At 33.2% G+C, this 11,443-nt stretch overlaps 2 protein-coding genes across 3 annotated transcripts; one reads left to right on the forward strand and one right to left on the reverse strand.

The window, feature by feature from the left end:
- The first annotated feature begins 3,638 nt into the window (after window positions 1-3,638).
- Window positions 3,639-6,067, forward strand: LOC132639804 (ubiquitin-ribosomal protein eL40 fusion protein). 2 transcript variants are annotated; one of them, XM_060356222.1, is made up of 5 exons: window positions 3,639-3,867; window positions 3,955-3,990; window positions 4,599-4,701; window positions 5,736-5,802; window positions 5,889-6,067. In XM_060356222.1, the coding sequence occupies exons 1-5, from the start codon at window positions 3,765-3,767 to the stop codon at window positions 5,913-5,915; spliced, it is 336 nt and encodes a 111-aa protein (XP_060212205.1). In that variant the 5' UTR covers window positions 3,639-3,764; the 3' UTR covers window positions 5,916-6,067. The 2 variants fall into 2 exon arrangements, with proteins under 2 accessions (XP_060212205.1, XP_060212203.1); XM_060356220.1 differs by having other exon boundaries at window positions 3,645-3,867; window positions 3,955-4,041.
- Window positions 6,068-8,534: 2,467 nt separating this feature from the next.
- LOC132639818 (homeobox-leucine zipper protein ATHB-12-like) lies at window positions 8,535-10,062 on the reverse strand. Its single transcript, XM_060356228.1, has 2 exons — window positions 9,578-10,062; window positions 8,535-9,172 (listed from the first exon to the last, which is right to left on the reverse strand). Exons 1-2 carry the CDS (start codon window positions 9,881-9,883, stop codon window positions 8,819-8,821), a joined length of 660 nt encoding a protein of 219 aa, XP_060212211.1. The 5' UTR covers window positions 9,884-10,062; the 3' UTR covers window positions 8,535-8,818.
- Between the last annotated feature and the right edge of the window lie 1,381 nt (window positions 10,063-11,443).

Genomic DNA, 11,443 nt, shown 5'->3' on the forward strand with positions numbered 1-11,443 from the left:
TATGTATCGATATGTTTTGGGATGTTTTAAGTTACAGGTCGACTTTGTTATTCTATTTACAGCTTTCAAACTTAGTTAAATAAACCCTATTGAATGCCATGAGTGAGTACAGGTAACATAAGTTGGGTTATCGGGCAGGTTAAGCTCGGTCACTCGTCATGGCCCTAGGTTGGGTCGTGACAGTTTTCCTATCGAATCTAGCTATTCAGTATGCATGGTTGTATGTGTGATGTGTATTTTGAATTTTATTATTCATACTACATAACTAATGATCTATTTAATGATTATATCTCAAATTCTCAATAGACTTTATTCAACCCACTTACTACTAGTCAGGAACTTCGTCTGATAGAGATAAGACATTAATTAAAGAACGCATTATATGTAACTTTTGTTAGGAAGAATTTTTTTTCCTGTTCTAACCAAACAAGAGATGGATAGTTAGTTTATTTTTCTTGTAACTCTTGTGTTATTGTTTTTGATAAACATTTTATCTCTTGTGGTACATTGATGCGTAGACACTTTAAATTAATAACTCTTCTGAACTGAATAATGTTAATCTGTCCCATAAGAGATTTTTTTTTCTTTCGTGAATTGAATGAACTTATCTGTGGCACTTGTGTCTAGGTCATTTTAATCTAAATAGGATTTCGAAGTTGGTCAAATGATGAACTTTTGAGGTACATTGAAAGTGGAGGCACTACCAACTTGTGAGGCTTATTTAGAAGGAAAATTTTAAGTTAAGCTAATCCATTCTGATTTGTGTGGTATAATGAACTTCAAGGAAAGAAGTGATTTTGAGTATTCCGTGACATTCATAGAAGATTACTCATGATATGAATATATTTATTTGATGCTCTATAGCCCTGAATGTTTTGAAAATTTCAAGGTTTTTAAAGCAAAAATGAAAAGCGTCAGGGAAAATATATTAAGTCACTGCGATTTGATCGTAGTGGCGAGTACCTCTTTGTAGAGTTCATTAGTTACTTATTAGATAGAGGGATTGCATTTTCAATTGTCTACACCAAGTAATATACAATAGATTAGTGTGGAAGAGAAAAGAAATATGACTCTTTTGAAGGTGGTAAGATTAATGATTGACTTATTTATATTTGCTTTTTCGTTTTGGGATATGTCTTAGAAACTGCGAGTTACATTCTTAATTTAATTCCTTCTAAGTTAGTACCTTTGATACCCATAGAACAATGGATTAGATGTAAGTCAAATCTGCAACATGTTCAGATATGAGGTTGTCTAGCACATGTGTTCAAAGGGAAAACATATAAGTGGGAATCAAGAACGGATGTACGCATGTTTATTAGATATCCAAAGGGAACGAAAGGAGGTTTATTTATTGTCCTAAAATAAAATAAGGTAATTGTTAATACAATTGCTAGATTTTTAGAAAAGGACTATTTAATAAACCAAGTTCCTAGAAGTAAACTAGTTTTATAGGAACTGAGCAAAGAAATAGCAAATGAGTCATCTAAAATTCAGAAGTTCAAGAACATCTAACTGACAAGTCAAGGTTAACATTCCATTACATTTAAGTAGTGGGAGAAACGTTAATAGACGTAAGGAAATTCACTACCTCTAAGTACTAGGAGTGATGTTTAGCAAATAACACTATATGAAGGCGTTAATATTTCAATATTGAAAGAAACATGCTTGATAGTGTGACTATAATAGTAGTAGTACTTAGTCGTAGTGGGACAATAATAACCAAGATCGGTTCGGTGTATACTCTTGGGAGAATTTCATGATAGGATTCCTGAAAAGAAATACATTTTTTTTGGAGAGTTTCATGATAGGATCCCTGAAGATCTTAGTACAGAATCGGTCAGTTACGACGAAGCACTACTAGACGAAGTTGCATCAGAAAACAACTTGGTAAGTTATTTTTTGCAAAGAGCTTAGTCGCTAAGACTTTTGGTAGTCGTGGAAAAGGAATACATGTGAAAGTTGTAAATGCATGGTTAAAACTCTACGTGGGAGATTGTTGGGGTATACACCATTAACCATGCATTTAGACATGGTATATTCTAACAATTGTCATGGTTAAAAGTCTAAGTAGGAGATTGTTGAGACATACACTATTAACCATGTGTTTGGATATAGTATTTATTATAGAACAATTATTTATTCATTGTTTAATAAAGAATTAAATAGATCATGTACTAGTATGTGTGTCCTTTACTTATATAGTAGATGATTTAGTGTATAGAGTCTAGCTTATACACAGAAGATTAAATCGTCGGTTCTTATAAGTATAAAATTTATGTTCACAATCTAAGATGGAAATTGGACAAAGCCATCGGTATGATTGTAGCTCAGGATTAATATAATGTATCTTCATTATGGGAACGGTATAGTTCCGTCTTCTTGTGCTAGTACATTTTGCATGTATTGAACGGGCCAAGTAGAGATAAGTGTTTTTGTACTGAATATATAAAACAAATTCTCTAGTTCATTAAATGTACTCATACTCTTAATCTTGATATAATTATTATGATCAATGTGATTTTTTCATTATTTTGATTTATTAAAAGGTACGACTCAATTGCGGGTCTATGTATTTCTGGTAAATTGGATAATGACAAATTACATTTGTGAAATAATAATTAGTTGATAGAATCCATGTCTCGACTTTGAGATTGATGATACTCCTTTATGGATACTTATAAGTCTCATGTGAAAACCCTGCAGGTGGATTTTGTATCCGTCACATGATGTAAGTTAAGCAGAAATATAAAGGATTCAATTAGTCAATGAATTAAATAGTCAATAATTTAATTTAATTAATTGGTATATGTAATCTTAACATGGGGAGTTAAATAAGTTTTAATGTATGATTTCGAAATTGAACTGAGGAGTGCAGTTACGATTTTTTAGTGGAATAATTCGTAATTTATTATGGTAGGATTAATTCAGATTTTTTGAATTAATTCCATAATAGAAAGTCTCGTTAATTAAATTCTGTGGTCCCTGATGTGCCCGAATAATAAAGAATTAAATGAAATATTATTTCTTGGTGGAAAATAAAGACCTAACAGGTTTTGGAAAAGGGTGAAAACCCAAAACCTGTAGTTATGAAATAGGGGTCTTATTCCATAAGGAGGCTAAGGATTTTAGAAGTTTCTTCAACTTTTCCATAGAAATTCGCCCACACGAATTTCACAAATTCTGGTATTATTTGGGTTACACAGCAGAAGACTGTGGAACTGAAAAATGAACACGTGGACAGCTTTTGCTCGTGCTTGAGGGTTTGATTTGCAGCCGCGGTCACCCTCCAAGAGATAAGTATTGATTTTATATTTGATTAAAATCTTTGATTATGTGTTGTCTATATTACATGCAAGATGATCCTGACTATTTGCTTCCGCTGTCTATGTTTGTATTCCATCAAAGATATGCGTACACTACCCTTTCCAAACCCTAGGGATTTTACTGGTTATGTTGTTGTTGTTCTATACTAGAATTTAGTAATCATAGTCGAAAAATCCTATACACAATTTATTTCTCAGAAGATAAAATATTTTATGGTTTTGCAAATAAATGAATAGTAAAAAACAACTAAAATGAAAAAAAAAAAAAAAAAAGGTTGGATATATTAAAGGTGCGAAATGTAAACAACATTGAAATTTCCAATAGGTATTGGTAATTGTGCGATCTATAGGGGAGGTAAATGGAGTTTAATGCTTCCTGAACCCTAAATTTATCATCACTATAAGCCCTCCTCGACTGGCTTGACACTCTAGCAAAACATGCAGATCTTCGTGAAAACGCTAACAGGGAAGACAATAACCCTTGAGGTTGAATCTAGCGATACTATTGACAATGTCAAGGCTAAGATTCAGGATAAGGAAGGTATTAATTAATTTGTTAATACCTGTAATTTTCCAGTTGCATTATTGTGAAACAATAAAAGGTATCTCATTGGCGGGTACTTTCTAGGTATCCCTCCGGACCAGCAACGTTTGATATTTGCTGGTAAGCAGCTTGAAGATGGCCGTACGCTAGCTGATTATAATATCCAAAAAGGTTTTAGTGTGTTATGAAATTGGAAACTTTGATTTGGTTTAATTGTTAGTACACCCTTTGTCCTATGTGGCGGAATTCGGATTTCGAGAGTCAAACTCTGAATGACTGAATCTTTAATTTTTTGAAATAAAATTTATATATTTAGATACTACATAATAAGTAGTAGATAATTCAAAATATTTACTCCCTCCGTCCCAAAATAAGTGTCATCTTAACGAAAATCACGTCCATTAAAAAAATCAATAAATACAATTTGGAGTTATTAAACTAACCCTATTTATTAGATGTTTTCTGAGAATTGAACAATATTAAAGAGGACTACTTCATTAATGCAAAGGGAATAGTTAGAACACTTGCTAATTTTGTCTTGAATTCCTAAGGAGACACTTATTTTGGGGCAATTTTTTTTGCTAAGTTGACGCTTATTTTGGGTCGGAGGGAGTAAAATATAGGTAATAGAAAGACTTGTTTGAATCTCGAAATTGCCGCATAAATTGGGACAGAGGGAGTATTTGTTTTGGTTAATTATTTATTTTATTTTATTTTGAAAATAACAGAGTCCACTCTGCATCTTGTTCTGAGGCTTCGCGGTGGGATTATTGAACCTTCTCTTATGGCTTTGGCGCGGAAGTACAACCAGGATAAGATGATTTGCCGCAAGTAAGTTTTCCCTAAACAAAATTGGCTGATATTCACGCGTGTGGTATTGAAATGAAATGGACCTGAATTGATGAGCATGAATATAGAGGATTTATGTAGTCGATTCCAATTGATCTCGATTTGAGATTGTAAACCTTTACATTACTTGTAATTGTAGAAGCTATTGGTATTTTGCAAAGTTTTGATAGTTCTGGTTGCGGGTAGGTTCTATCTGTTGTTCCCCTTAGACCCTTCGAGTAATCAGAGAAGATTGATGCACTGCTAAAATGTCGATCTAAGATAGAAGAATGATTGTGTGTGGTGAATGCCATATTATATTCTTGTTCTCACTTGTAACACATGGTGATTATCCTTCACTTTTGTATTCCTTGTTGGTACTGGAATAATTGTTGTCATGGAGATGCCACGGAAAAGTAACTTGGACGTTGGTAGTGGTGGTCATTTTTAGGTATGGTCTTATGGTTTTGTATTGCACAAGAAAATTAATGTCTGTTAGCTGCTGTTAACTAATTTGCATGCCCGAGAGCATTGTACTTAGCTAAGAAATTAAGATCCTTTACAATGTTATGTGCATTTGAGCCAAAGAAGAAACTAGAAAGTTACACTTCGATGGCATGAGAGGAACATATACCTGCCCAGTAGTTCTTTTCCCTTAAACTATCAACTGTGTACATATTTGCTAGTATAGTTCTTCTGATATTTTTGTTTGCTTTTCGATCTACTTTTGTACCATTTGGTATACATGATATGGAAGATATCCTGGACAAGGTAGTGGCTAGAATGTGATATTTCTATTTGCTCAAGTGACTATCGAACAAATCATTGTTCTCATTGCCATCTCTTGAGGGGTCGCATGATCATTGCATGACTAAATAAAATTTTGGTGCTAAAGAAGTCCGTTCCTATATATTTCCTATAAAAAGAAGTCCACGTGCTATGAATTTGCATTTATTGGCTTAAGTTGCGTGACTAATGAAGTCATGGTCTTTTTATCCTTCCTATTAGGTGTATTTATATGTGTTCTTTTGCTGCAGGTGTTATGCCCGCTTGCACCCTCGTGCTGTCAACTGCAGGAAAAAGAAGTGTGGCCATAGCAACCAGGTATCTTCTTGGTCAATTTTGTGAAACATTTGTGTATTACTGGACTCCGTACTAAATGGTTCTTCTGTTACCTACTTTTATTTCAGTTGAGGCCAAAGAAGAAGATCAAGTAAACAGGTGGTTGGTTGCATTTGCTGTCAAGACACTTTATAATTTGGCACTCCTTTGTATTTTACTTGCTTGTTTAACTTTTGTTCTGTACTTCAATGTCTCTTTCACTTTATAACAAAAGTTTTAAAATGATATTTCCAATTGCTTTACTCAACTGAGTTTTGTCAAGTGCACAAGTTGGTTCAAGCCCTATGCTTTAAATTTTGTTATTAGCGGCTTCCTTTTCATTGATAAGCCGCGTTATGCAATACGCATGAAACCACCCATTAACACGCCTTTATAAACCATTAACTCACTTGACACTTGTCTTGTTTTTCTCTTTTAGCTCCCTGTTTTTAAACCGAAAGAGAATTGCTCTTCCATAATTTCTTGCTGTTGGATTCCATAGTAGTTAGATTTCTTCACTAGCAATTCCAAATGGTTTCCTATTAGGAGAGGCATTCATTGCTGCCTCTAGCTTTAAGTACCCGTCTAAAAACAGAAAAGAAAAAGAAATCACTTTTGACAGCTTCACATAGATAACCTTGGGTATTGAAATTGGCTTATCTTGACTAATCTGTATTAGCTTTCTATAAAATCTATATATATAAAGTCGGGACATAGGCTCGGTGATGTGGCACTCTAAAAACTCAGGATTTGTGTTTATCTATTTTCTTAGAATTTTGCCATTTACTCTCTTATTTAAGTGTTGTCAAAATAATTTAAAAAAACAAACAAAAGACACATCTGTTAAGTTCTCCTGCAGTTGCAATTTACAATTTCAGTTACACTTCTACGTAATATTTAACCCTTCGCTGTTTAACCTGTACCATCACATGTTACGCCTCTTTGTTGGAGGAAAACAAAATAACGCCTCCGTTCTCCTTGAAAAAATTGCCTTTTCCTGCCCCTCTTATCATCTTTTTCCTCCCACTTGCAGTGTAAATCTGCTTTCGTTTCCTTTTTTTAATCCAATACACAAGTTTGCTTTCATGGGACCTGTAATCAACTGTTCATGCTTTGACAGAACACTTCTTTTGGATAGAGACGTCTATTAATAATTGCTAATTTGCTTTTGATATTTTATCTACTGACCGAGATCGTTGGGTTTAGGGCATTCTTCTTGAAACTTTGTAAAAAAGAGATGCTTTCCTTGTAAGGATTTAATATATTTAGTATTACTCTTCTTTGACTTCTAAATCTCTGTTATGTTAGTTTGTTCTCAGCATTCACGGCCTATGATGGAAAATATCGGCAAACAAGGGATCTGAGATTTTATGGGTGTACAAAAGCACACTGAACAACCGAGAATACATTAACATTTGATTGGTGTTTCACTAATCTTTACTCGCGAAGTTTTAGTTTTTGTTGAATTTTATGGGTGCTCAAATTGAAAAGTTTTAAATTAATTTTCTTCATTTGATTGAATTTTGTCGCAGGAACTTTTCCCCTTTTTTTTTTTAGTGGCTAAAATTTTTAGTAACTGATCTTTCATAATGCCTTGTAACTAAAACTTCATAGTAGTTTTGGCCTCACCAAGTTTGGAGTGAGAGTTTAGCCAATTAAATGGGAATAATAATTTGATACTTTTTGAGTCGCAATCTTTCTACCTCCATGCATGTATCTCTTTAATATGTTCAAGTTTCTCTCCTTCTTTTCCTATTTTATTTTTTAATTTATATATAAAATATATGAAAACCTTTGAAAATAAATAATTGTCATTCTCTTGCCTCCAATGATTTAAGATTTATATGTTCATCACCTAGTAGTAATTAGTATTAAATACATGAAATAAAACGATTTTGTACTTCTACTTCTTTAATTTTTATTGTGTGAATACTATACAAGTGATAGATCTTAAATGTTTAAATGATATCTTAAAATTGTTGAAATTTTAAATTTAAATAAATAAATACATGGAGCACTAAAGAAGGTAAATAAAAAGAAAAAGGCAAGAACAAAAAGAAAAAGACAAGTATTAACTACTAGGGAATTTGATCTCACCAATGACGAATAACAGTTTCTTCAATTCTTTCCATTACAATTCCTTTTCTACATATATATCACCCTTTTTTAGTTTTAAAAATTGTTGCTGGAGAGAAATGAAAAAAAATATATATTAAGAAATAGAACTATAAACAGCTTTTATCAAGAAACAAAATATTAAGAAAATAAATTGACGACATCTGAAGTTCGCATTCCCATAATTTTGTGTTAGTAATTTTGTTTTATTACAATCTTTCTGATTTAAATGAGTTCTCTCATATTAAACAGAAAATTTCCTAAAGGAAGTGAAATGTTTCTAACAGATATTTTCAACCAATTTTTTTTTTTTTATATAGAACGCTAGAAGAGTACTGAAAAGATGATTTTTTTTTAACATAGTAATGAATTTTAAAATGATGAAATTAATGTTAGTTTGAATTTATATTTTAAGATGGCGCGAAGCGGGGACAAATATACTAGTCCATATATATGGAAACCTACTAGGAGTTTTTCAATTCCCATGATTCAGAAATTAAGACTTAAGACTTTTGATTAAGGCGGAGGGATTCGAAATTAAGACGACTTCTGATCAAGGACGGAGGGGTTCTAACTTTCCAACCGTACTACTAGGTACAACTTCATGCGAGTAAAAGGTATATGGAAAACGGTAGTGCTATATTTAATCCTCGGGTTTCATTTCCTTGACAGTTGAGCTTTTATTGTGATCACACAGAGAAGCTCTATACATACTGTTTCTCTTTCTAGTGAAATAAATTACAAGCTATAGCCATTACCAAAAGAAAATCAACTGGGCAAAAAGTTCTTCCTTCTATTCTCTGCACACAACCTTGGCTCTATCAATGTGAAAAAAAAAACTGATTTGTTGATTGAAGTTCTATCACTGCTGGCTCCTTTGAAAGTTTTGGTGTGCTTGCTGAGTTCAAAATTCCCACCACTTGGAATTGCCACATGACAGGTCGAAGGAACTACCTTGGCCTACAGCATCCCAGTGTCGAGGTGATCCTAAGGAACTGTCTCCTAATTCCTCCATGTTCCAAAACTCTGCTTCTTCCTTCCACCTGAATTGTTCGATTGATTTTCCTTCTCTGTCACTATCCACTCCCTTAATCCTCTTGTGGTCTAAACTTGCATTTAAGCAACCTGGGATATTGTCCTTCAAATCTAGTTCTGCTCCTACATTTTTTGAGCTATTGTAGATTTCGCTGTCTATCGAGTCTTGGCTCCTGCTGCAACCGCCATGGTTGTTTTCCAGCTGATCATTTAGTTCCTGTAACTGTTTGAGAACAAAGAAAATTACTCAACCTTTCATAGGTTAGGAGATGACCTTCAGAAAACTCAAGAAAAGGGAATTAAGGATATTACTTCCTCCGTTCATTTTTTACGACTGTGTTTGTATGGACAAGAAGTTTAAAAAAGAAATAAAGACATTTAGTACGTATAAAGAGAATATCCTAAAAATAATAATTCTATGGCTACAATAAGCATATCCCGTGTAATCTTACGAGTGGAATTTGGAGAGGATAGGATGTATACGGGTTCAATAAATCATTGGCTTACAAGAAACTGTCAATAAGAGTAAAATTAGAAGTTTAATATTTAAAAGTTTTTGAGGCTCTCATTCTTTTTTGGAACAAGAAAGACTTGACATATAAAACGGAGCAAAAAGAATAGTAAATACCTGTTTGAGCAAAGATTCCTTCTCTTTCTTCAATGATTCAAATTGCATAGCTAAATTGTCAAATTCTGATTTGAGTAGTCTGTATTCGTGTTCTATTTGCTTTGATTTCCATCTGGCCCTTCGGTTCTGAAACCAAATAGCAACTTGACGAGGTTGCAGGCCAAGATCTCTGGCCAACTCAAGCTTCTTCCTCGGTTCAAGCTTTGTCTTTTGTTTAAACATGGACTCAAGTACCTTCACTTGTTCATCACTAAACCTTTTACCATCTTCACTCTTCTTCTTAGAAGAACTGTCTTCTGCTTCCATCACTTTGTTGAGTGAGTTCCAATACACTGAAAGGTTAGTTTTGTGGTTTCAATTGCTTGATGGGATAAGAGAGAGTATTAAATTAATGTACTAATTTATTGGAAACTTGTAAAGAGGTGGGGTTCTATTAATATACAGCAAACATGCAAGAGATATCTAGTTTGGTTACTCTCAGGTGATTGGGACTTATTTTAAGCCAATCGTTTGGAAACTAGGTTACTCTCAGGTGATTGGGACTTATTTTAAGCCAATCGTTTAAGCTATCGTGGGAGTATCTTTTTCTACTCCTATCATTTTTTGGACATCTCTATCTTGGACCCTTTTTTTATTTTTTATTTTATGACGACAAGGAACCCGTAGTCACTAACCACACAGGAGAGGTAATCCGCACTAGGCAAGTCTCGTACGACGAGCTCGAACCAGAAGGTAAATTTCCTGCTATCGTAGGCAGAGAATTTCGAACCTTAGACCTCCATTATGAAAGCCCCATGCTCAACCAACTGAGCCATCCTTGTGGGTATCTTGGACCTCTTTTTATGCTTTTAGTTTGGGGCTACATTCCATTTCTTTGGCACTTTTCTCTCATTGTGAGATAATAAACGTAGCAAGATTGTGGCATTCTTAACGTAACAAGACTGTGGCATTCTTCTATAGGACAAGTCCAAGATGTCCGTGTACATTCTTATTGATATAAAAAAGCTTTCCACCCAAACTTTCAAAATCAGCTTATTTCAGAAAAGTATTTTTTAAAAAATAATGTTTAGTGTTTAACGGTTAATCAATTGGAAAAACACTTTTCCCTATATTAGAGAAATATTTTGTGCTTAACCAATGTTTTCAAAAGTATTTTTGGGTAACCACTGCTTTTTTAACTTCTGGAAAATAGCTTCAGCTATTGCTCAAATGACTTAATTTTCTCTGTAAAGGCTTATCAAAACACATTTGACTTTCTAAAATAAACATTTTCTGAAGATTTTTTTTAGCTTCCCAAAAATTTGGCCAAACAAGTTATAAGAAGATATTTATCATTCTAAGTAACCTGTGGTATTTTTAGGTCATTACTCTGAACTTTTTATGCACGATTATGTGCCTGCTCTTTGCAATGACCTCATAATTTACGATATTAGTTTATTTAAATTAGACTAGTTTAATATTGCCTAAAAATAAAAGATGTACTCCCTTCAGTTTATAATAAGTGTCCACTTATTTTTTTTTATTTTTAATTCAAGTCTACTTAACTAATCAAGGAGGAAAATATTTACTCGCAAATTTAGCCTATGAGTTTTTATGGAATCGAGATATTATATTAATTAGGTAGTATTCAATTATGAATAATTTAGTCAATACTTATTTTTTCTTAAAATTTGTATTTCTTAAAGGGATTGATAAAAGTTAAGTAGACATTTATTTTAAATCGGAGGAAATAATACATTGGGATGTTGTAATTTCCTTCATAGAGAAAGAAAGATGCTTTAGAATTAGATGTGTTGTCACCAGGGCAGTAAGCCCATAGATATGGTCGCCTAATAGCGACAAAAAATATAGCTCAAATGATTCTCT

Source organism: Lycium barbarum, chromosome 1 (genome assembly GCF_019175385.1).
Source record: "Lycium barbarum isolate Lr01 chromosome 1, ASM1917538v2, whole genome shotgun sequence".
Lineage (NCBI taxonomy): Eukaryota > Viridiplantae > Streptophyta > Magnoliopsida > Solanales > Solanaceae > Lycium > Lycium barbarum.